General features: G+C 35.8%; 1 protein-coding gene across 1 annotated transcript in view; it reads left to right on the top strand.

The window, feature by feature from the left end:
- pemt (phosphatidylethanolamine N-methyltransferase) overlaps positions 1-26,181 on the top strand; it is a gene marked incomplete at its 5' end in the record, with an annotated part of 95,826 nt that overhangs the window by 11,931 nt on the left and 57,714 nt on the right. Inside the window, 1 exon segment of the mRNA XM_079851486.1 lies at positions 2,015-2,122. Coding sequence (XP_079707612.1) covers positions 2,015-2,122 — 108 coding nt within the window.

Raw genomic sequence — 26,181 nt, forward strand, 5'->3', positions numbered from 1 at the left:
ATTAATGAGAATGGCATATTTAATCTAAATGTATATATCAAATGTAAAACATTGTTTAAATCATTCTTTTATTTATTTAAATTGTGAACATGCACTGTATTTATGATTAGGACTCATAATATCACCATCGGCTTCGGCAAACTTCGCGTGCATGTGCGCACATTTTCCCGTCAAGTTTGATTTTATAAATCACAACTTATCGGAAGTGGCGTACGGCTCTTTCAGGGCATGTTTTGTGCGAACGCAACGGTAATAAACGAGGCTCCTGGTCTTCAGGATTGGTAGAAACTTCCAGACGGGTGTGTTGGACCAGGAATATATGCCAGTCAGAGTTTAAGGACACAGAATATCAGTTTACTCTGTTTTAGCCCACGGGACCACGGGCAAATTCAGATTAACTTGAAATCTGTTGTGCATGTAAACACAGTCAATGGGCTTTTATGTTGGTGGCCTATCTAATGTGTGTTACTGAGACTAGAAGAGGAGACATCGCTCAGGGCAATATCAGCCCCTCTTTCCATAAACAAAGAGCAGTCTTCACACAGCAAGTGTTTAAAAGGCCGCTTTGTTCCTTTCTAATGCCCTTTTGTACTTGATGGCGTCAATAAATCACAGTTTGTTGCATAATACTAGAATCCTCAGGGAATAAAATGGTGTGGATGCAACAAAATGAAGTCTTCTGCGTAAATGTGGGTGATGGATTTAATAGCATTTATTTGTCTAGTTGTGAAAACTGCCACTGTAATTAATACAGGGCAAGTCTCTTTACATAATCCCTGCTATAATGATCAAATGTAACGTTCAGATCTGAAGAAAATAAAGTTGCTCAATCAGCATGTTATGATTGTAATGCCCTCGACAAAAAAGTCAATAGGATTTTTGGTTTGGCTTTGTTGCAGTGACCAAGAAAAGTTTGATTCTTGACACATTTTGTTCATCATGATAATCTTCACAAATGCACTCAAGTTTTCTGAAATGAGAAGCGACGTAAACTGCTAAAGTTATGCTATAAATGAGCGACAACACAGTTTGATGTGTTGTAAAAATCTGATATTAGATTAGAAGTACATGCTGTTTATGTTTTGAAGCAACACCAATGTCTATGGCAACATAAACTTTATAGTTCACATAATACAAGTTTTTGGCACAAACAAAAAGGTAAAAAATTGATAAATCTCATGTTTAAGCCTAATAACTGACTATGTGTGTTATATACAGTATAACTGGTCTGAGCCAAAACGGCAGACGGGGGTGAATGAAAATACTAAACTCTGACAGTAGGTGGTGCTTATGTAAGAGCAGAAATACAGCTGTTACCCCTCACACAAAGTACAAACACTGCTTTATTAGGCTAGATGAAAAGAAAATACCATAAAATATTGCTTTTTTTTATACCCCCCCCCCCCCCCCCCCCGCCCCAAAATAAAATAAATAAATAAAACTCAGTTTTGCACATGAAATCATTTGATTTTCAGATTTATTTCCTGTGTGTGTCAATGCATTTTCTTCTGAAACATGTAGTTTGGGTTACATCACAGCAATGAACCACGATACTTCCTACTTGCTAGTTTGTGGGAGGGGCATTCTCATTTTAGAGAGCATTTGATTGGACGCAAATCTGTGTAGTGCAGGATGAGTCATCAATATTTTTTGCACATTTTTAGAGGAGAAAAACTACATTTTAAATGTGTGTTCCATTTGTTAACATGAACTAACAATGAAAATTAGCATTTGCTAATCTAATTTCAACATTTACCTATACATTATTTGTATCTTTTAACATTACTTAATGCAATGACAACTAACATGAACATAATAATAAATAATCAATTATTATATATAAAAAATAAAATAAAAAAAAACCTCGATTTGCATGAATCACGTGACTGGCCTATTCCGATGTCAGACCAGCGATGAGTTTGCAGGTATGCATGTTCTGTTTTTGACCTAAAATATCCTAAAAGTGCACATTTACACACTTTTGTTCTGTTTGGTGGTGTGTTTCTCTCCTCAGATGGACGTGTCGGTGTTGACAGAGCTGTCGAGGTTAATGGACCTGACAGAGCCCAGGTTCTGCGTGGCTGTTATTGCGATCATCTTCAATCCGTTCTTCTGGAATGTGGTGAGTCACTGTCGCTGTGTCTCTTCAACCTGAAGGCACTATCACCATCAGGTTATGTTTATCATGAATTGCATGACTCTTTGTTTCTCACGCAACGCGGTTATGTGAGCATGTCTTTCTTGCATAACATTTATAAACATTAGTCCGACTTCGGTTGTCCTTTCGCAGTCTCAATATTAAAAACATTTATAAACCATTGAGAATGCTGTACGGATTGCTCTTGTAGGAAAGCACAGAAGAACTGAAGTCACAAAAATTATGTTATGACAATGTAAAAAGTGTCGTTGTAGCACAGATGCAGTTCTAATCTAAAGTATAATAGAACTCACAGAAGGGAGTATTTTTATAGTTTTTTTTTATAGGCAGTTATAGCTTTATTTCATGGTTCCAGGACTTGCATGCTGTGAGTAGGCCTCTTTTGAAATAAAAGTCATATAAGATGTGTTTTCTTATTATAAATTCTTCTTATTAATTGTTTATGTTCTCAAAGAGGCTGTTATTGAAGGATTTGCATGAATCCCTCAGAAACACTTCTGACGGCGGGCTGCTATGCATGACACAGCCTAATTATACTAACTTAACAGCGACTAGTCATTCAGACAACCCACCGACTAGATGATTATTAAAATTTATAGTTTTGCACATGCCTAAATGGAAAAACCCCATGAAATCATTTGATTTTCAGATTTATTTCCTGTGTGTGTCAATGCATTTTCTTCTGAAACTTGTAGTTTGGGTTACATTACAGCAATGAACCACGATACTTCCTACTTGCTAGTTTGTGGGAGGGGCATTCTCATTTTAGAGAGCATTTGATTGGACGCAAATCTGTGTAGTGCAGGATGAGTCATCAATATTTTTTGTACATTTTTAGAGGAGAAAAACTACATTTTAAATGTGTGTTCCATTTGTTAACATGAACTAACAATGAAAATTAGCATTTGCTAATCTAATTTCAACATTTACAGTACCTATACATTATTTGTTTCTTTTAACATTACTTAATGCAATGACAACTAACATGAACATAATAATACATTATTATATAAATAATGTATTATTTCCTTCAGCTGAGACACTTCAGATGCGCAATGTTCAACATAATGGGCTTGAATTGCTTGAAATATGATTGAATCACTTCAAAAAAGGAAAATACAGTAAAGTGCAACATGTGCAGCGCAAGTCTGTCATATTGGCTACATAAAATTATAATGAGAATGTTATGATTATGTGTTTTGGACATGGCTTTTAAAGGTCCCGTATTATGCAAAATTCACTTTTGCATGCTGTTTGGACATAAATGTGTGTTGGCAGTGTGTGTACACAACCAGCCAATAGTGATAAAAATCCACTTACTCCTTTTTTATTAATCCCCATAAATCATCAGCAGTGTCTCCCAACGACCTGTTTTCAGAATGCTGTTTTAGTGACGTCACTAAGCACAGGCCCCGCCCACGAGTGTTGACAGACACTGCCGTTCTAACATAGCCCCGCCCTGATCGAGTTCACAGCTCCTGCACTGAGGAGAACATCTCCCAAGCGTTGTAGGTGTTGTGTGGCTGGATGTATTAATCCACATAGCTCTCTCTATTTACTCCCGAAATCTGAGGCAGCTGCTGAAGACGAGGTGGAATTATTTTGTTTTTAAAGAAAATGCTCCATCAACTCTACCGAAATTCGTTTATGTACTTGCGCACTTATAACTTACTGTGTTTACTCAGCTCTTACGGTGATTTTCTGAAGTAAAACTGACGCTTCATCTTTTGTGCGATGTACAACCCCAAATCAGAAAAAGTTGGGACACTGTACAAATTGTGAGTAAAAAAGGAATGGAATAATTTACAAATCTCATAAACTTATATTTTATTCACAATAGAATATAGATAACATATCAAATGTTGAAAGTTAGACATTTTGAAATGTCATGCCAAATATTGGCTCATTTTGGATTTCATGAGAGCTACACATTCCAAAAAAGTTGGGACAGGTAGCAATAAGAGGCCGGAAAAGATAAATGTACACATAAGGAACAGCTGGAGGACCAATTTGCAACTTATTAGGTCAATTGGCAACATGATTGGGTATAAAAAGAGCCTCTCAGAGTGGCAGTGTCTCTCAGAAGTCAAGATGGGCAGAGGATCACCAATTCCCCCAATGCTGCGGCGAAAAATAGTGGAGCAATATCAGAAAGGAGTTTCTCAGAGAAAAATTGCAAAGAGTTTGAAGTTATCATCATCTACAGTGCATAATATCATCCAAAGATTCAGAGAATCTGGAGCAATCTCTGTGCGTAAGGGTCAAGGCCGGAAAACCATACTGGATGCCCGTGATCTTCGGGCCCTTAGACGGCACTGCATCACATACAGGAATGCTCCTGTAATGGAAATCACAACATGGGCTCAGGAATACTTCCAGAAAACATTGTCGGTGAACACAATCCACCGTGCCATTCGCCGTTGCCGGCTAAAACTCTATAGGTCAAAAAAGAAGCCATATCTAAACAGGATCTAGAAGCGCAGGCGTTTTCTCTGGGCCAAGGCTCATTAAAAATGGACTGTGGCAAAGTGGAAAACTGTTCTGTGGTCAGACGAATCAAAATTTGAAGTTCTTTTTGGAAAACTGGGACGCCATGTCATCCAGACTAAAGAGGACAAGGACAACCCAAGTTGTTATCAGCGCTCAGTTCAGAAGCCTGCATCTCTGATGGTATGGGGTTGCATGAGTGCGTGTGGCATGGGCAGCTTACACATCTGGAAAGGCACCATCAATGCTGAAAGGTATATCCAAGTTCTAGAACAACATATGCTCCCATCCAGACGTCGTCTCTTTCAGGGAAGACCTTGCCTTTTCCAACATGACAATGCCAGACCATATACTGCATCAATTACAATATCATGGCTGCGTAGAAGAAGGATCCGGGTACTGAAATGGCCAGCCTGCAGTCCAGATCTTTCACCCATAGAAACATTTGGTGCATCATAAAGAGGAAGATGACCAAAGAAGACCTAAGACAGTTGAGCAACTAGAAGCCTGTATTAGACAAGAATGGGACAACATTCCTATTCCTAAACTTGAGCAACTTGTCTCCTCAGTCCCCAGACGTTTGCAGACTGTTATAAACAGAAGAGGGGATGCCACACAGTGGTAAACATGGCCTTGTCCCAACTTTTTTGAGATGTGTTGATGCCATGAAATTTTAAATCAACTTATTTTTCCCTTAAAATTATACATTTTCTCAGTTTAAACATTTGATATGTCATCTATGTTGTATTCTGAATACAATATTGAAATTTGAAACTTCCACATCATTGCATTCTGTTTTTATTCACAATTTGTACAGTGTCCCAACTTTTTCCGATTTGGGGTTGTACAATAAACTTTATTAAACTCATCAGTATATGTTTGATCATCATTCGGACCTGGTCCGAAACAGCAGACTTGTAGGCTATTAATAATGGATACATACAAGCAGATGACAAATATGTTATTATAACCGTAATTAAACTACTAAACTATACCTGTTCCATCTCCATACAGCACTCTGACTCTGTAGGCATTATTGTCTGACTTGAAATGAACACCGTTACTGAGAGTTTCTGATATTATCATCATTCCATGAGATGAAATTGTCCTGAGAGACTGAGCGCGAGCTCGTGAGGCTCCGCCCCCTGTGTCGTCCAGCAGCAGCTCATTTGCAATGCTCATTTGCATTTAAAGGGCACACACTAAAACAGCGCGTTTTTCTGAGCCCTAAAAAATGACAATTTAAACATGCTGTAAAACATGATCTGTTGGGTATTTTGAGCTAAAACTTCACATACACACTCTGGGGACATCAGAGACTTATTTTACATCTTGTGAAAAGGGGCATAATACGGGACCTTTAATGGTGAGACTTTTGTTTTTATAATCAGGCTCTCAAAAATTATATAAAAAATTTGGATTTAGATTTATCGGCCAATATATCGGTAATCAGCTTTCAAATATAAAGAATTATCGGTTATCGGTATCGGCCAAAATGTTCATATCGGTTCATCCCTAATTGTTAGTTAATGCATTAATTTGACCTAATTGTAAAGTATTACCATATTAGTTAATGAACCTGATCTGACATGAACTAACAATGAACTGTATTTTATTAACTGACGTTCACTAAGATGAATAAACACTGTAACAAATGTATTGCTCATTCTTAATGTGACTTAGTGCATTAACCAATGGGACCTCATTGTAAAGTGTTACTAGTAAATTTAATCACTTTACAACTTTAATTGTGACTTCATGAGGTGTCATTGCTTTGGCAATGTTAACCCAGTGCGGCCTATCTTCAAAATATCTCATAACTACACTTACGACATCAAAATGATCTTACACATTCATAATTCATATTTCAGTCACCAAATGTAGGCTATACTTGGATATTTTTTTCGCACCACGTCACATTAACACATGGTGTATCTCAAGAGATTTCCCTTCATCTACTTCACTGCATCTGTGAAATGACTTTATTATCTGTGAATATGAGTCATCTGTCATGCTGAGCTGGGCTGTCATTGTGAATAATACAGATCTGTGTGCTATTGTGTGCCAGGTGCATTGTGGGATCGACTAATCTTTAAGCTGCGTATTATCAGAATCACTCTCTCTGGGTGGCTTCTTTGTCCCTTTTCCCTGGTGGATCGGCTTTATGGACAAGACTGGTTGTTTTGCTGTCGGGTTGTGCTGCAATGGGAGTTATTAATTTTTCAAAGTCTGATCCAGGATCTGTTTGAGACAGATGTAGGAGAAGTGGTCAGTTTTGGGCTGGTTAGCATGACCCAGTTATCCTAAAAGCGTGTACAAGTGGGTTGCTTTTAAAGGAATCTTCCGGGTTAAAATTCGAGTTAATCTCAATCGACAGCATACATGTGGCAAATCAGACAGCAACATAGTTTCGGCCCAGATCCGGCCCACATCTGGCACATGTGGATTCAGCGCGTACCAGATGTGGGCCGGATCTGGGCCGACACTATGTTGCTGTCTGGGAAAATGTTGATTACCACAAATCCATTTCCACTCCTTTTCTTTTAAAAAAAAGCTTCAGTTTGGGTTACAGTGAGCACTTACAATGGCAGAGCCGCCAACTCTCACTCATTCACCATGAAGGCCCTTTCACAAGAAACATTGAGTCATTGAATCATTCACTCAAAATGATTTTAACACGGTTTTAAGTAGACTGCAGCAATTGTATATACTGTATATATACACTCCCCTAAAGGATTATTAGGAACACCATACTAATACTGTGTTTGACCCCCTTTCGCCTTCAGAACTGCCTTAATTCTACGTGGCATTGATTCAACAAGGTGCTGAAAGCATTCTTTAGAAATGTTGGCCCATATTGATAGGATAGCATCTTGCAGTTGATGGAGATTTGTGGGATGCACATCCAGGGCACGAAGCTCCCGTTCCACCACATCCCAAAGATGCTCTATTGGGTTGAGATCTGGTGACTGTGGGGGCCATTTTAGTACAGTGAACTCATTGTTATGTTCAAGAAACCAATTTGAAATGATTCGAGCTTTGTGACATGGTGCATTATCCTGCTGGAAGTAGCCATCAGAGGATGGGTACATGGTGGTCATAAAGGGATGGACATGGTCAGAAACAATGCTCAGGTGGCATTTAAACGATGCCCAATTGGCACTAAGGGGCCTAAAGTGTGCCAAGAAAACATCCCCCACACCATTACACCACCACCACCAGCCTGCACAGTGGTAACAAGGCATGATGGATCCATGTTCTCATTCTGTTTACGCCAAATTCTGACTCTACCATCTGAATGTCTCAACAGAAATCGAGACTCATCAGACCAGGCAACATTTTTCCAGTCTTCAACTGTCCAATTTTGGTGAGCTTGTGCAAATTGTAGCCTCTTTTCCTATTTGTAGTGGAGATGAGTGGTACCCGGTGGGGTCTTCTGCTGTTGTAGCCCATCCGCCTCAAGGTTGTGCGTGTTGTGGCTTCACAAATGCTTTGCTGCATACCTCGGTTGTAACGAGTGGTTATTTCAGTCAAAGTTGCTCTTCTATCAGCTTGAATCAGTCGGCCCATTCTCCTCTGACCTCTAGCATCAACAAGGCATTTTCGCCCACAGGACTGCCGCATACTGGATGTTTTTCCCTTTTCACACCATTCTTTGTAAACCCTAGAAATGGTTGTGCGTGAAAATCCCAGTAACTGAGCAGATTGTGAAATACTCAGACCGGCCCGTCTGGCACCAACAACCATGCCACGCTCAGAATTGCTTAAATCACCTTTCTTTCCCATTCTGACATTCAGTTTGGAGTTCAGGAGATTGTCTTGACCAGGACCACACCCCTAAATGCATTGAAGCAACTGCCATGTGATTGGTTGATTAGATAATTGCATTAATGAGAAATTGAACAGGTGTTCCTAATAATCCTTTAGGTGAGTGTACATACATACATACACACAACACAAGTCACTTATTCACCTTTCTATGCTAATACGATGAAGGGCCAGGTGATATGAACCAAAAATCATATCTCATGTTTTTAAGGGGCTGAACGGCGATACACTATGTAAGAATTTATCTGTGCTATAAATTCAAGTTCAAATGTAAACATTAAATTCTGAAAAATGCTTTTAAAGCCCAAGTCTAAAATCACTAAATAAAGTTAACTGGTAAGTTAACCCATTCACCCATCTGAACATAGAAATAATATTACATTAATAACCCACCTTTGCAGTTACTGCTCTCATAAAAATGCAATTGTTAAATGTAGAATTTTACACCTACTTTTAATGGAAAACAAGAAATAGTTTAGCAAAATGTATGTATTAATGATGATTTAAACAGCTGCGCAGCTCAAATAACACATTTTAACAGAATTAAAGAGATTTTATAAAATAATAAACGTGATTCCTCCAAGAATTGGCCACATTCATATTCATTGCTTACATTTTCAATTCCTCTGTAACTTTGCTTTTTAAAAAAAATAAATAAAATGTTTTTTGTGATAATTGTGTGCATTGTCACAAATGCTGTGGATTCAGCGAGCTTGTATTGAACACAGTGAGTGGTGATTTAAGAGCTGATCTTGGGTCAGATGTTTAGACCACCAGATCTTTAATAGATGCAGGTTTGCAAATGGTGTTCTTGGTTTAACCAGACACACACACACACACACACGCACACACACACACACACGCACACACACACACACACACGCACACACACACACACACACACACACACACACACACACCCACCCACACCTGAAACTCTCACTCAGACACACTTAACCACAGTGTGTCTGTGAGCTTTCAATGGACCTCTTTCCCAACACTCATCTGTACCTGTTTGTTGTTTTTCTTCTTTTAGCACTTTCCCTGCTTTCACACTGCTTTATAAGTGCACACCATTTAGAGTGTTTAGTCCTTCTAAAGAAGTTTTGGCCATTTCTTTTTTAGTTACAGCCTTCAGCACTCTCAAGCAAACATTAGGGTTCCTTTTAAAGAAGCGAGTGCAGAAACGCAGTGTTATTTCACAGGAAATGTGTGTGAGAGGCTTGCAGCGAGAGATCTATACTTTATACTGACAATAAAAAACAACAAGGATTTTGTTTTTTAAACTAATTGTAACTTACAGAATTAATGTTTATGCTTTGGAAACTTTGTGCAAAATTAGCTTTTCTGTATCTTTTGGTTCTGCTTATTATCATTGTCACTTGAAATGATCTTGCATAAATGAGGTTTGCAATTTATTTTATTTTTTTTGCTGAAAATTACAAACCAATCGGAGGAAACCTCCGATTGGTTTGTAATTTTCAGCAAAAAAATAAAATAAAATAAAATTGCAAACCTCTTTTATGTCAGCCATAATTTGAATAACTGTATATTGTTCTAACGACTATTGTTCCAAAATTTCTTTATAATGAAAATTTTATGTTTGATGAAAAAAATCTATATGTTTGAACATTTTTTAAATATATTTTAAATATTAAAAAATACATTATAAATGATGCACTACCAGTGAAAAGTTTGGAGTAATTAATGTTAAAAAATAAAAAATAAAAATAAAAGTCTCTTCTGCTCACCATGGCTGCATTTGTTTGATTAAAAACACAGTAAAAACAGTAATATTGTGAAATATTATTTTAATTTAAAATAACTGTTTTCTGTGTGAATCTATAGTAAAGTGTAATTTATTCCTGTGATTTTCAGCATCATTACTCCAGTCTTCAGTGTCACATGATCCTTCAGAAATCACTCTAATATGATGATTTGATGCTCAAGAAACATTTATGATTATTATCAGTGTTGAAAACAGTTCATATTTTTGTGGAAAACATGATGCATTTTATTTTTTAGGATTCTTTGATGAATACAAAGTTCAAAAGAACAGCATTTATTTGAAATAGAATCTTTTATAACATTATAAATGTCACTTGTGATCTATTTAATGCATCTTTGCTGAATAAATGTACTAATTTCTTTTTAAAAAATCGTACTACGCCAAACTTTTGAATGGTAGCGCAGATTGACGGTTTCTACAAAAATATGAATCAGCAAAAACATATAATAATAATAAGAAGAAATGTTCCCTTTGACTGGTAGTGTAAATGTTAAACAAATTACATACAAATCAGACCGTGTAAAATTACACCTGTAATTATAAAATGATCATATTTCAACTTCTATTTTATTCTTAAAATTCCTAAAAATATTCTATGCATAACTTTAGCTTATGGATCTGCACGACGCGAGGATTCGTGTGCCAGACTCCGTTAGCGCTGAGAGAACTGAAGGTGCGAGCTGTGGAAAGACATGGACATTCAGGTTCATTTTCCCTCCGAGCGGGAACACACTGTGTCCCTGTGTTATCCCGCAGGAGTAGAACGAGTGTGTGAAGGGGATCGAGATGTCCTCTCCTTCACCGTGACCTTTCAGTTTCACACAGATCCTGAGATTAGCAGTCGTTCTGTTCCTCATGCTGGCATATGCAGAAACAGGGCACATTGTGATCATTGCATAATCTAATTATGATTATTTGGGATCATTGTGCATTTTTAAATGTTTTGTGGCTTAGTCTGTGTGTGTTAGCTTTGAAAACCATCGTTTGGGTGGCGGGCCCCAAACAAGTTAACGCAATAAACTATTAAAACGTATGGAAAATGAGTGTGTGTGTTCAGGGTTACACTGACCAGCTTTGTGGTTAATGGGATTAATATATTTTAATATTTAAAAATGTTCATGGAATTCTACCCCTGTGCAATATTTGTTTACAAAGACTTTTATTGTACATTTTATTGTTCCAAAATTTCTTTATAAAGAAAATGTAACATTTGATAAAAATAAAATAAAGAATATTTGTAAAATAAAGAATGCATTGTATAAAATTATCCAACAGTAGTGTTATTGGGAAGTGGACTAAAAATAGTAAACCAAAAAAAAAAAATAATAATAATAATTTTTAAAATATTTATGTGATAATATTATATTTATATGCAATATTTGTTTACAAAGCTTTTTTTTGTACATTTTATTGTATGATTTCCAAATTTCTTTTTATAGAAAATGTAACATTTGATGGAAAAAAATCTTTTATATATATATATATATTGTATGATTCTGAAATGTCTTTATAAATAAAATGTAAAAATGTTGATTTAAAATTAATATATATATATATATATATATATATATATATATATATATATATATATATATATATATATATATATTTAAAATAAATGTTAAAAATAAATTTGATAAAATACAGCAGTGTTATTGGGAAGTGGACTAGAAATAGTAAACCAAAAAGAAAAATATTTTAATATTTAACAATATTTGTTTAAAAAAAACTTTTATTGTATCTTTCATTATATGATTCAGACATTTCTTTATAAAGAAAATGTAAAAATGTTGATTAAATATTTTCCTAAAAAATTTTTTTTCAATAAATGTTATAAAATATACAAAGCCGTGGTAATGGGATGTGGACTAAAAATAGTAAACCAAAAAGTTTCAAGTATACGTGTGATTCAATCCCTGTGCAATATTATAAGACTTTAATTGTACATTTTATTGTATGATTCCATTTTCAATGTGAATTATTAGCATATGAGAGTATTAAACTTATGCAAGTGACATATTTAAATCGTTAAAAATGTATCACAGCATCTTCTCAAGCAGACGCTTTCACACAGCCGAGAAACGGTGACGTCAAGCGTGTGTGTGTGTACAGCTAACGCTCTGGTGTGGAAGTGTGCTAATAATACGACGTGTGCCTGTAATAGTAGCGTCCTGATACAGTCTGGCTCGTGTCTCACGTCTCGGCGGCTCCACTGTCTCCAAACCCTCGCCGTCACCGTGTGTGTGAGACTTCTGCTGTGCTTCTCGTGTGGGCCACAGAACTGCAGGACTTCCACATCCGTTTATCATCCCTCTGTTCTTTCCTTCCTCCGACACCATCCGTCGGGACTCGATCTCGTTTGAGAAATAATGAGTCTTTAGGAAAGGACGTCTGGCTGTACCAGAAACACTGAGATCTCAGATTGTGTTTGTTTATTTTATTGATTATTTATATATATATATATATAGATGTTCAAAAGTTTGGGATCGGTAAGATTTTCACCCAGGCTGCATTTATTTGATAAAAAAAAAAACCCAAAATTTGTTTGATTAAAAACACAGTAAAAACTGTAATATTGTGAAATATTATTGTAATATAAAATAACTGTTTTCTGTGTGAATATATAGTAAAGTGTAATTTCAGCATCATTACTCCAGTCTTCAGTGTCACATGATCCTCCAGAAATCACTCTAATATGAGGATTTGATGATCAAGAAACATTTATGATTATTATCAGTGTTGAAAACAGTTATCTACCCCTTTTTTTCAGGATTCTTTGATGAGTAGAAAGTTATTTTGTAACATTATAAATGTCTTTACTGTAACTTTTGATCAATTTAATGCATCCTTGCTGAATAAACGTATTGACTCCAAACTTTTGAACGGTAGTGTATAATGTTGCAAAATCTTTCTTTTTCAGATAAATGCTGTTTTTGAACTTATTATTCATCAAAGAATCATGATTTTTTTTTTTACATAACTGATTTCAACATTGATAATATTAATAAACATTTCATATTAGAGTGATTTCTGAAGGATCATGTGACACTGAAGACTGTAGTAATGATGCTGAACATTCAGCTTTGATCACAGGAATAAATTACACTTTAAAATATATTAAAATTAGGGCTGTCAAACGATTAATCGCATCCAAAATAAAAGTTTGTGTTTACATAATATATGTGTGTATGGAGTATAATTATTTTCTATATATAAATACACACACATGCATATATATATTTAAGAAAAATGTGTTATTTATATATAAAATATTTATATATAATATAAATGATATATAATATAAATATATATACACAGTATATACATGCAAATATTTCTTAAATATATACATGCATGTGTGTGTATTTATATATATAGAAAATAATTATACACCGTACACACACATATATTATGTAAAAACAAACTTTTATTTTGGATGCGATTAATCGTTTGACAGCCCTAATTAAAATAGAAAAACAGTTATTTTAAATTGTAATAATATTTTACAACGTTACTGTTTTTTTTTGTTGTTTTTTTTTCGTATTTTTAATCAAATAAATGCAGCCTTGGTGAGCAGAAGAGACTTCTTTTAAAAACATTAAAAATCAACCTAAACTTTATATATACTGTATGTGTATATTTATTTGCATTTCAGTAAGTGAGTCAGATTTTACTTCTAACTATGGCGTCTATATTTAGCTTCATATTTTCCATTCTATTCCCTTCTCTATGGTAGAAATCATGGCCAGCCAGCGGCATAAAGTTTTAATTGGCACTTTACTCCTCTTTATTTGACTGATAGAGGCATAATTGATTTCTTGGATGCCGTCATCTCAGTAGATGCGAAGAGGTTGCCATTTCTGGATGCATTTTCTACCAAACCTCAGCCTGAATCAGCCTGACGTGGGCATGAAACTGCGTCATGGAAGAGACGCTTGGAAAATCTCGTCCTGGGATCAATTTGGATCAATTTAAATGAAAGGGATTTAAAAAAGAATATATAATTTGTACTGTATACAATTGTAAGTGGATTTCTAAGGATCCTTATTAGGGCTGCGTTTAATCTGAAAAGGCCGCATGACACACACCTAAAATTCGAATGCACCTTTTTGCATTAGAATGTGGATTTTCATTTTAAAATCGATTAATTCGAATTTTAATTTGACAGCCATAAATTGGGCTTAGTGTGATTTTCATCCCAAAGGTTGTGATTTAAATAAATATATGCATTGTGTGTTTCAGAGTGAAACTCTGTGTTCATTTTCATGTGAGCAGCTCATGATCTGTAAAAAAAAATTTGTTATCACAACTTTTTTTCTTTTCTCAAATCAACTTAGATAATTAATGTGGTTCAGATAACGTAATATTTTTAGATTCTGTTGATTAAACCCATCTCCTTCTTTGTATTAACTCAAATTTTTAATTTAAATGAACTCAACATTTTAAGGCAACAGGTAACTTACTTTTTTAAGCTCTGGACATGTCCTGGTCGACGGCTGCGTTGACTCTGGATTTAATAAAGCACAGTGGACCAAAGTCCTCTTTTCTGATGAGAGCAAATTTTGCATCTCATTTGGAAACCAAGGTCCCAGAGTCTGGAGGAAGAATGGAGAGGCACACAATCCAAGATGCTTGAAGTCCAGTGTGAAGTTTCCACAGTCTGTGTTGGTTTGGGGAGCCATGTCATCGGCTGGTGTTGGTCCACTCAACGCAGCCGTCTACCAGGACATTTCCAGAGCACTTCATGCTTCCTTCAGCAGACAAGCTTTATGGAGATGCTGACTTCATTTTCCAGCAGGATTTGCACCTGCCCACACTGCCAAAAGAACCAAAACCTGCTTCAATGACCATGGTATCACTGTGTAATTACCGTGTGATTTCATGTAATATTCTAATTTTTTGAAATCCTGTTTTCGTGGGTTTTATGAGCTGGAAGCCCAAATTATGTACAAATAAACAACTAAATACTTGAAATCGTTTAAGTTGTGGGCCCTGAATCTATAATCTATGGAAGTTTAATGTTTTGAATGAAATTATGGAAATAAATAAACTTTTCCATGATATTCTAATTTTTTGGAAAGGGTCTGTATAATGTTAAAAGCGCTGTATATATAAATGAAGGTGACTTGACTATCATACTTTCGTCTCTCCATCCACCGAACGCATCTGCTGTTCTATTCAGCCATGTGTTCTTGATCTTCAAAATGATAAATGATAACAAGATTTTAAAGTTGGCCCTCTGGAGTCTTCCTGTCTGTCAACTTATAGAGGAAAACACCGACTGAAATCTCTCTGGCAAAAGTGTGTATTAACCCTATCACATGCTGTGTGTGTGACACGTCGTCAGCTGTTTATGCGCACGGACACCACGAACACAGTAGAAAAAGCCTTGAGGACTTTAGACGGTCAAGACGATGTGAGAAATCTTTGAGTTTAAGGTCGAACTGAATCCACAGATTCATATGATGATGTTGATGAGCTTTTTTGTTGTTGTATTGACGTAAAATACAGTATTAAACAAAAGATCTCTGCATGTTAACTTCATTCCACTTACACTATACGATAAGGTTTGTTGACATTAATGCATTAGTTATCGTTAATGCGTTAGTTATCATAAACTAACAATAATATTTTATTGCGTTTAATAGTAAGTAGTTTAGTATTAATCCATGCATTTAACAACTGTTGCATTTACTAATGTTAACACACCTTATTGTAAAGTGTTATCAGTCTCTTCCTAAGTTGGTTTATACATTCTGCAGGAGACAAATTTTACTTCTTGATATTTTTATAATATTATAATATTAAGTACATTTGCCTCCAGTGAAATCATAAGGTTATTCCAGTATGTGTGATAAAGCCTTTGTCTTTGTTCTTGTTGACCTAAAAAGCCTTGGCAGTGTGATTTAGTATGTGTGTGTGTGTGTGTGTGTGGGTTTGGCCATTCTGCTTGTGTTCTTATGCATCACATGCAACATTTATCAGCAGTTTTGATCTAAAGTATGACATAATGCTTAATGTGCACCATTATCATTCAACACAAGAACAAATCATGCACTTTTTTAACCCTAAATGCATGTGAGTCAGAAAGTGCACCAGCTTTTTGTCTTCATTTTTTCTCTGGACGTGATCATCCATGTGATACTGGATGAATTCCTTAAGATGTCTTTATATTATAATGTGGGTAGATTTTTTTTTTCTTCTAATTTTTCATCTGTTGTCTACAGTATATGCGTTTTACATAAAGTATATGTAATGTATAACCCTAAGTATAATGTATAACCCTAAGTTATTAAAGGGGTGGTTACAAGATGTAAAATAAGTCTCTGATGTCCCCAGAGTGTGTGTGTGAAGTTTTAGCTCAAAATACCCCACAGATATTTTTATATAGCATGTTAAAATTGTCACTTTTTGAGGGTGAGCAAAAATGCACCGTTTTGTGTCTGTTCCTTTAAATGCAAATGAGCTGCTGCTCCCGGCGCAGGGGGCGGAGCTTCAAGAGTTCGTGTCCTTTTACCTCACACACACACACACACACACTGAAAATTTCAAAAACGTTTAGCCTTTTATGTTCAAACTGAAGTCAGAAAGATGGAGAGACTCAAGAAGAAGTGAAACATGTAGAAGCAACAGGACATTTCTGAATGGTTAGTTGATGAATTTATGAAGCTGATGTGTAGTTATCTTCTAGTCATTGATTAGTGTATTCTGTCTTGATAATCTATAAATCGTGTTCCGGGGGCGGGGTTTATGTAAATTTTAGGGTTGGTGATGTCACTAACCCGGGAGGAATGTGGTGTAGTCTCTACCAGTCGTTTGTTGTAGTCCTTAAAAAGTGATTTCTGTAAAAGCAAATATCTCCCTTTGCTCTGAACTTTGAGCGCTGTAACTTTGCAGATGTTGTTTATGCTCAAACAGCAACATTACACACTAACTAAGTCAGAAAATTCAAATCATAATCAACCACTCCTTTAAAAAAATTATCATATATTACATTGGTTACATTTGTTAGTCTCCTACATTTAGTTAGCATAAACTAACTAATAAAAAAAAAAAACTTTTATATCACTTATTAATCTTAGTTAAAGTTAATTTTAACATTTACTAATATGTTATTAAAATCAAAAGCTGCATCTTATGTAATGCACCTGAGCTAACATGAACTAACAATGCACAGTTGAATTTTATAGCATTAACAAAGATTAATAAATACTGTAACAAATCTATTGCTCAAATAGTTAATGCATTGACCTATGAGACCTTATTGTAAAGTGTCATTACCTTTAAATAATGAAAATGTATTGACTGAACAAGTATGCATGTTTTATTTATGCTTCTAGTTGTATCTAATTATAATTTCTAATCACATGTGCGTTTAGAAGGGATGCATAATAATAAAATGATTTCTTACATCACATAATGAATGAACACCGATAATTGGTTCTGTACTATAAAAAAAAAAAAAAAAAAAATCATATTTTTTGGCAATGTCTCCTGAAAGTATGCTTCAATGAATTTAGGCACAACACCAGTATATTATTCTCTCTGAAATATGGTTAACTATTGATCAATAACTGATGTGGTTCTAATATTTCATGCATTCTCGTGTTTTTTACCTCTTGTTTTGCATATTACATAACGTAGTAGGGTCGTGTAAAGCACTAGAAGCACATGTGTTGAGGCATCCAGTGTGCTCTCGCTGATGTGTGTTACATCAAACGACGCTCTCAGCGTGATATTAATGCAGGATTTTGAAGTGTTTGCTGTGTTCGCTTTACAGGAATGTTGTAAACTGAATGCTAAGGGCTTCACGGACGCCTTTGATGGAAAGAGCAACAGGGAAGATGGATGGAGAGGCTGTGTGCCCAATTAGACAGCAGGATTACGTTACATAAGGGTTTTTATCTAGCTCTGGAGACGAGGAGATGCAGACCACACACTCCTGCCTTTAGAATCTGATCTGGAGCAGAGAGAAGGGGATGAGAGAAGCATGGAGGAGAAATGGACAAATGGTGGATGGATGGATTGGTGAGGAGCGGTTCACAAAAGAAAGAGAGTGAAAAATGTATGAATATACACTTAAAAATATATTTGCATTATATACAATCAAATCCAATAATCAAATAATTAATAAATATCAAATAATAAATCAAGGCAAGTCTAATCTATTTATTCAGTAATTTAATGTATTTATTTATTTATTCAGTCATTTATTTACTTATTTATTCAGTCAGGCATTAAGATTCACATTTTTAAGTAAAATGTTTCACATAAGTAAGTTTTTAATGTTTTTTTTAAATGTTGAAATTAGTTTTGAAAAAAAAAAACATTTGTTTGTAGCAGTGTTATTTTATTATCTTGTTATCTATCTATTTATTTTTAAAATCAAATTTTATTAGAATTTTTGTTTAATAATTTTGTTGTATTTTTGTAATTCTTAGATTTTTATAATATGTCTATATAGTTAATACATTTTTATTTCAGTTTTAGTTATTTTATTTCATTTATAATAAAAATGAGAAATGTTGCTTTGGTGACTAGCTGAAATCAAATAAGTTTAAGTTTTATTTCAGTTAATGTTTATTTTATTTTGTATCTAATGCAATGACATTCATACATTTCAAAGTGTGACTGAAGTGTCCAATAGTATCCAAATCCATTAGCATGTTTCCAAAGAAAGTCCAGTCCTGTTTGTGTTCGTGTGCATCTCTCTTAATGCTTTCTCTTAGACATCTCTTTTATATTCATGATGAAAGATGACCAGAGCATTATAGGGAGAGAGAGACTGAAGATTTGCTGCAGAAATCTCCCATAAATGCATGTTTTATTCCAGTGGTGATCTGTTATTCTGAATATGAACAAAACCCCAGGTTACATTGACATTTGATGCAATCATGATGCCAAGGCACGGGTCATCAGGTTCATACTTTACCTTGATGTCAGATTACCACAGATACAGACACTTGAGAAAAGCTCCTACTAACACTTTTCACAGATGTAATACAGACAGAAACCCCTCACAGACCCATTTCACTCGCTTCAATCAGTTTTAATAATACCAGTTTGTCCCTTGACAATCTGTAAGCCGAATGATCTCACCACAAGAGTTTGCCAGCCGTTCTCGCTGAGCTTCTGTAACGCATGCTTTCTTCTAAAAGACAGTAAAGTAAAAGTTTTGTCATTGCATCAGCAGATTGTCTTATATAACAAAGACGCATGTTATCTGGTGTTTATTGCACATATGGACGCTAAAGCATTTTGTCAGCTACTTGACGTGCACTGCTGGCATTCAATATCCGTTTTTAGTAAATCTTAATTGAATCCTAAGTGGTTTAGTTCATATTTTTGTGTTTCTGCGTGGGGGGGCTTGTCATTCTCCGAAGCCGCAGAACGATTTAATTAACAAAGTGTCTAATAGACTTGTGAATCTTTGTTGGTTTGAGACTGGGAAATGTAGCTCTGAGTCATCGTAAGCATGGTCTCGTAACGAGACTTTAATTACGGATATTTTCAGTGTAATTACAGACTGCAGGCTGGATGTTGCGTGCGTCACTAGAAGATTGAGTTCAAGAGAGTGTCAAAACGCCACTGTTTATGCCGTTTCACCTTTCAGATTGTGCGTTTATACTGATTGAGATCTTTTCACATCCATCCAAGGTGTGAGTGTGTTAAACTCGTCATCGTCTTTTGAGTTCTTGTGGTAAGAGGAATAAGTTATGCTCCATTACGACCCACATATTTAGGCCTAAATTTAAGATTTATGTAATTGAATTACATGTAAATTTTCCATCTTGGTTTTAGTGTTGTCAAAAATATCAATATGTAAGTGATCTCTCAAATGAACTTTTTCGTGTCTTCTCGTGTTTAAACGGTCAAATACGTAGAAAATTATGTCAAAATGTCCGTCTTGCCGAGTATTCGGGTAAATGTAGTCAGTTTTGAAACGTAAATAGTCGAGAGAACGCATGTTGTGTATCAGTATATTGGATCCGTGCGTACGTTCTTAAAGTGACAGCAGCCTAATAAACCTGCTGATGTCTGTCATGTTAATCAGAGAACAAAAGACAAAGAGAAAATCACTCACTGCTCTTGACTTTAATTGTAAGCATTAATCTGGATTTAATTATTACAATGAAGGCTATCCAGTGTTATTTTACATTGTAATTTCTGTAGGATTTCATACCTGAATATACGGTTGGACTCACCTGAAAATCTTAAAGCCATATTTATTTCATGTATCTCTTTATTCTATTTATTTGACTTATGGTTTGCAATTTGTTAATTTGTTCTTATTTTATTAATGACTGTTTACTTCTCTCTTTTTTGTAAATTTAGTTCCAACGATTCAGATAAAGCCTCCCTGTTCTGTCTGTAAGCTATTGCAACAAAATTATCAAAAAATGATGATGCAATAACAAATTGGGCTCTATCTTGCACCCAGTGCAATTGACTTTGTACAGCGACGCATGTATCATTCCTATTTTGCACCCGACACACAGCGGACTTTTCCCTCCACAGACGCACGTCGGTAAATTAGGGAATGAACTTGCGCTCCCGGGGGCGGATCAGGGAAAAGAGGAGGCGTGTTCCGGCGCAAACGTTCCCTGGTGCTATTTTGCAGTTTCAGAAAACAATTCCTCCACTGACCAGGAGAAACCGAGTCTAAAGTCAGTGGCGCATGTTATTCAGATGCTGTTTTAAGGGCGCATGCTTGGCCATAATGTAGCGTGAGCACAACACACACACACTTTGCTTCTCTCATCTACACACAGACGCAGCAGTTTCCATTTTTAGAAAACCATACATTATTACAAAGAAAAATATTAACACACGAGGGAAATCATTGTTGTGTCCATGAAGATGTGAAAAAATAGGTATAAATCTAGCTTACACATTTACCCAACTTATTATACGCCTGTTTAAGCGAAGCTAATCTGGGTGTGTTTCTCCATCCCCAATGTCACTTCTCTGTGTTTTACGGCCCTGACGAGAACGCCGGTCTCCTCGGCTGTGAACCGCTCCTGGCAAATCCGCCGTTATAATAGCAATCCGCCATGGAACAAGCGCGCCTGCTCTTAAAGGGAATGTGAGATGATGCTCTGATTGGTTTATTTCACGTTATGCCCAAACCACACCTATGAGTAATGAAGCGACTTCAGACCAACACAGTTTAGATTTGCGTCGGGCGCAAGAGTCATTTATCCCGCCGGTATAATAGCAACAGCGCCTGAGATCCGCCCACAAAGTTACTTGCGTTTCGCGTTTGATACTTGCGTTTCAGATCGTTAAAATAGGGCCCAGAATCTGTATGGTAACTGTGTATATTGGCAGTTCTCACGTTGCGTCGAGATGAACGCTCCGTGTGATTGCGTCGTGAAGCACTTGTGAAATCAGTCCAATGGCGTATAGGCAAGTGACGTCATGTCTCTGTCTATTTATTGTTGTTTTTCCACAAGCATATTATATATCTAGACAGGAATATAATGGCGAGCAAACAGCATTTTGGATCATGTGTTCCTCTCTGCCCTCGCTTCATTACGAGTGGGGACACGCATGATTTATGTGTTGTTTGTCTGGGAGTGGAGCATGCACGGCCAGCTCTAGTGAAAGGAGACGTGTAACGTGCACTATCGAGAGTTTTAGTTCTGCTCCTGTTAGATTAATAAAGATTAAAGAATAAAGATTATTTGGCCCGGATCGCGCGTTTGCCAAGGCAACGTGTCCGCAATATATACATGCACAGGGAACTGATCAGACGGGAATTTCCCTTTCTCTCTTTCTCTTATGACTGTGTGCAAACTAATTACGTGTTTGCAGACTATTATTTATGGTTCTTTTTTGTGTTTGAGATTATAATATGAATTTAATTTTGAGAAATTAAATGAAATATTTGTCTGGCTTTGAAAGTAGTAGGCTACGTATGAAAATAATATATTCAACCTTTCATCCAGACCAAGTTCTCTATCTGATTGATTTCTGGCTGCATTTAATTGTGATGAAATTAAATGTTAATTACTCATCTGAGTTGATGTCTGTATTCATACATTATATTCAGCCTTTCACCTAGACCGTTTTGTAAGACTGGAAAAACTGGAAGAACTGGTTGAGGAATGACCACTCCTCGATAAGACAAAGGACCTTGCTGGAGATTGACATTTGAACTCCCCCTTGTGCACTATCGAGACGAAAGTCTCACCTCCGAGTCATCCTAATCTACATCTCTTTCCCTCATCCCTCACTCCTTCTCCCTCATGCGAAGATCACCAAAAACTCACCCAAGAATCTAAATGGTTTAATGTGAATGATTACCATCGAGTATTATACATGTTTGGTATCATTTGAAATGTCTCAGTGCGACTGGTACAAATGTCTCATTTCCAAGTAAGTATAACAAAAGGTAATAAGGTTTTTAAGAGTTCAGAGATAACTGGCACACAGAGGAGAGTTGGTCTCGTGGCAAATGGTCTCCTACACCCAAAAGGTGTAACCTCAGAATGCAAATTTCCATTGTTAGCACATGTTTCCATGTGAAAGAGGTTCTGTCTATATAATAAAATGCAGCAAAGGGCTCTGCGCCTTTTTGTAACTCAAGTTGGCCCATGATGCAGAGTGACCAAAACTCTCAGCATCATGTATTTTAATGTCGGGTTTGCATCTCTTCTCTTTATTCCAGAGCATTTGATGTTATTGTATTGATTATCCTTGAATTGATTATGAAATTGGCATGATACATTTACCTGACATAATAAATTGTTACATGTGATTATTCTAACTGACTTTGACATTATTTTCATTAAAGAGTTAGAATAGTCAAACATTCGCTCACATTTAATGATGCGCAGATATCCTTAAAACCTTTTCATTTATGGAGCCAGATGAAATAACGAGAAAATACATATGAGAAAATGTATTGCATTTAATCAAAAAATACTTTGCCACGAGAAAAGACAGTAACACGTAAAGACCTTCCGCACTGGTCGGATGCCGGACTTTGGGCCGATCGAGCGCGAGCTTACAGTTTCTACTTGTCTGGTTGATATTTGGCTGCATTTAATTCTGAGGAAATAAATGGTGAAATTCCTGGGGGGGGGGGGATGAATAACACCTCATTATACGGTGCCCACTGCCTTTCGGTGCCGTCAGGGGCCGTTCTGCCAACCCCATCACCTCGTGTGCTTCGGGGCGCAGCGGTCTCCAGCGAGTTCTAGTCTCAGGCGAGTCCCCCTCCGAGGGGCGTCTCAGAGCAATCAGTTTCACCCGCACCAGTTTGCAAGTTTTTAAATATTTAAATAAAGGGTGTGCATTTTTCTTAGGCCGTACATCAATACTGCATGTACGCAAAATAGAATTACCATACCATAATGTTTCTATAATTATTCATATGTGTAACTTTGTCTTTGTGCCTGAAAACTGAAAGTGATTAAAAACTGAAAGGTTGAAATTTCGCTGTTATAATTACTTCACACATCTGTAGAAGAACGTTCATGTTTATTGGGTCAAAAGTGTCCCTCTGCAGACCAAAGCAACACTTTCATAACCATGGTGGCGTCCTGATGTCATTCACGCCATCGCTGCATGTTCTGTTCTGTTCTGTTTGAGCGCCGGCGTGCATAATACACTTCTAATGAGGACTGGACTCTACTAACACACACACACACACACCGCTGGATGGATTTCGGTCCAACTGCTTAAAATTTAATCCTAATGATGCCTTATTATCATATTAATATCATCATCTGCCACTGGCTTTGATTTCCATATACAGGACGTTCAGTCCATTGAACGAGCTTATTAGCGATCCATAAGTTCTTCAGAAGCAGTAATCAAATCATTTCGATGTAGTGCACTTGGTTACTCGAAAATCCTTGATTGGGAATTATGAAACGAACAAATTGTGCAACTGTTTCTGGAACGTCTGTGTGCCAAAATCTCCACTTTCATTATAAGACAGAACGAGCGTTCCAGAGTAATCATGTCCCAGTTTCCAGTCTCAGCGTTTCCTATAGTTTCCCAAAGCATTTGCCCAGGTGTTGGATAATAGTTGCAATTTAGTTTGATGTTTGAGTCCCAGTCAAGTAAATATATATAAATTACACTATATAATTGTGTTACAAAAAAGGAAATATATATAGTCAAATGTAATGTAAATGTAATTTATTCCAGTGATATAATTTTCAGCATCATTACTCAGTCTTCAGTTTCACATGACCCTCCCTTCATTTTGACAGGTACTATATATATATATATATTTATATATATTTAAGTTCAGTAATTTCACTTAAATGGCAATGAAAATGACCTATTAATTGTCATTTAAGAAAAATTACTGAACTTAAATAGACAAGCTTGATAAAAATGATCATTCTATAAGAAAATTTCAGATGGCACTTAGAGGCTTTAGCATCTGAACTCACTCTCTCTCTCTCTCTCTCTCTCTCTCTCTCTCTCTCTCTCTCTCTTCTCTCTCTCTCTCTCTCTCTCTCTCTCTCTCTATATATATATATATATATATATATATATATATATATATATATATATATATATATAAATTAAATTACATTTTACAGTGCATTCACATAGAAAACAGTTCTTTAAATTGTAATAATATTTCTGTTTTACTGTATTTTTGATCAAATAAAAGCAGCCTTGGTGAGCAGAAGAGACTAAAAAAATCATAATTATTAAAATTTTTTGACTGGACTGCATATATATATATATATATATATATATTATTATTATATATATATATATATTTTTTTTTTTTTTTTTTTTTTAAACAAGGATGTTACAACCGCAAATGAATTCAGATTGAATTATGTTCGAAATGTAAATCAAATTCATGGATTAAGTAAAACTCCTTAAATTATAATAATGATTAAATTAAATAATAAAAGCTACATGCAACTGTGGGTTTTCTGTTTCTGAAAGTTACGTTTCAGAGCTGATTTACAGCTGTTGATTTCATTTATTTGGCAAAACACCTCGAACAAATTACTGTTTTATTCCACGTTCTGCTCTCATTTATTCTCATCTTGTGAAATATGAGTCTCTGCATTAGCGTTGCTATTCGAGAGCATGCAATACTCAAAACTTTTATTTTTCCCAATTAGCAGACTCAGTCACCTGGATTGACCTGCAGGATTTGCAAAGCAAAACAAGTGTGTGTTACTATATCTGCCAGTAAAACTGTTTCAGTGCATAACCACCATCTGGCTTCTCATCGTCCTCTTAGAAGTTGTTCATTAGGCGCTGCACGAAACTCTTAATCACTTTATCAGCTGTAATCGCTGGTGCCGTGACCCGGGCTGAACCGGGAATCACTGCTCATGAATTCTGAGTTTCAGCAGCTCTAATTCAGATAAGAGCCCATAATACAGGCACGCACTATGAATATCCATACAGTCAGGAGAGCGATTACAAACAAAACCTCAGCGTGTGTTTGGAGAGGCTCCTGAAAGAAAGAGACGAGGGAAGAGAAGAAACATTAATGATTTCAAAAGCTGGAAACGGGCTGTTGTTTGTACATTATGCATGTTGGAAAAGTAACATAAACTTAGGTTGTGTGAGGACAGGTCACTTCAGTTAATGTGAGAGAGATCCATAAAAGAATATGATGAAGAGACTTGATCTGACGTGCTGAATATTCTTGGCATCAATTCTTTATGCAAACGATTGTAAATATATTTAGCTGTAATTAAAACAAGATGACCTAAGGTTATATTTAACTTCAGGTGTTTGCATGCAAACTACCATATATGCATCAAAAATATACATATTTTATATTTTGAAATAAATATAGTATATTTCTGTATTATAACATTAATTGTGACTGCATGATTTTATATATATATATATATTGTGTGTGTATGTGAAGAACATTTTATTAATCTGAATCTTCATATAACCATCAATGCCAATA

This window comes from Squalius cephalus, assembly GCF_949319135.1.
Source record: "Squalius cephalus genome assembly, chromosome: 19".
NCBI lineage: Eukaryota > Metazoa > Chordata > Actinopteri > Cypriniformes > Leuciscidae > Squalius > Squalius cephalus.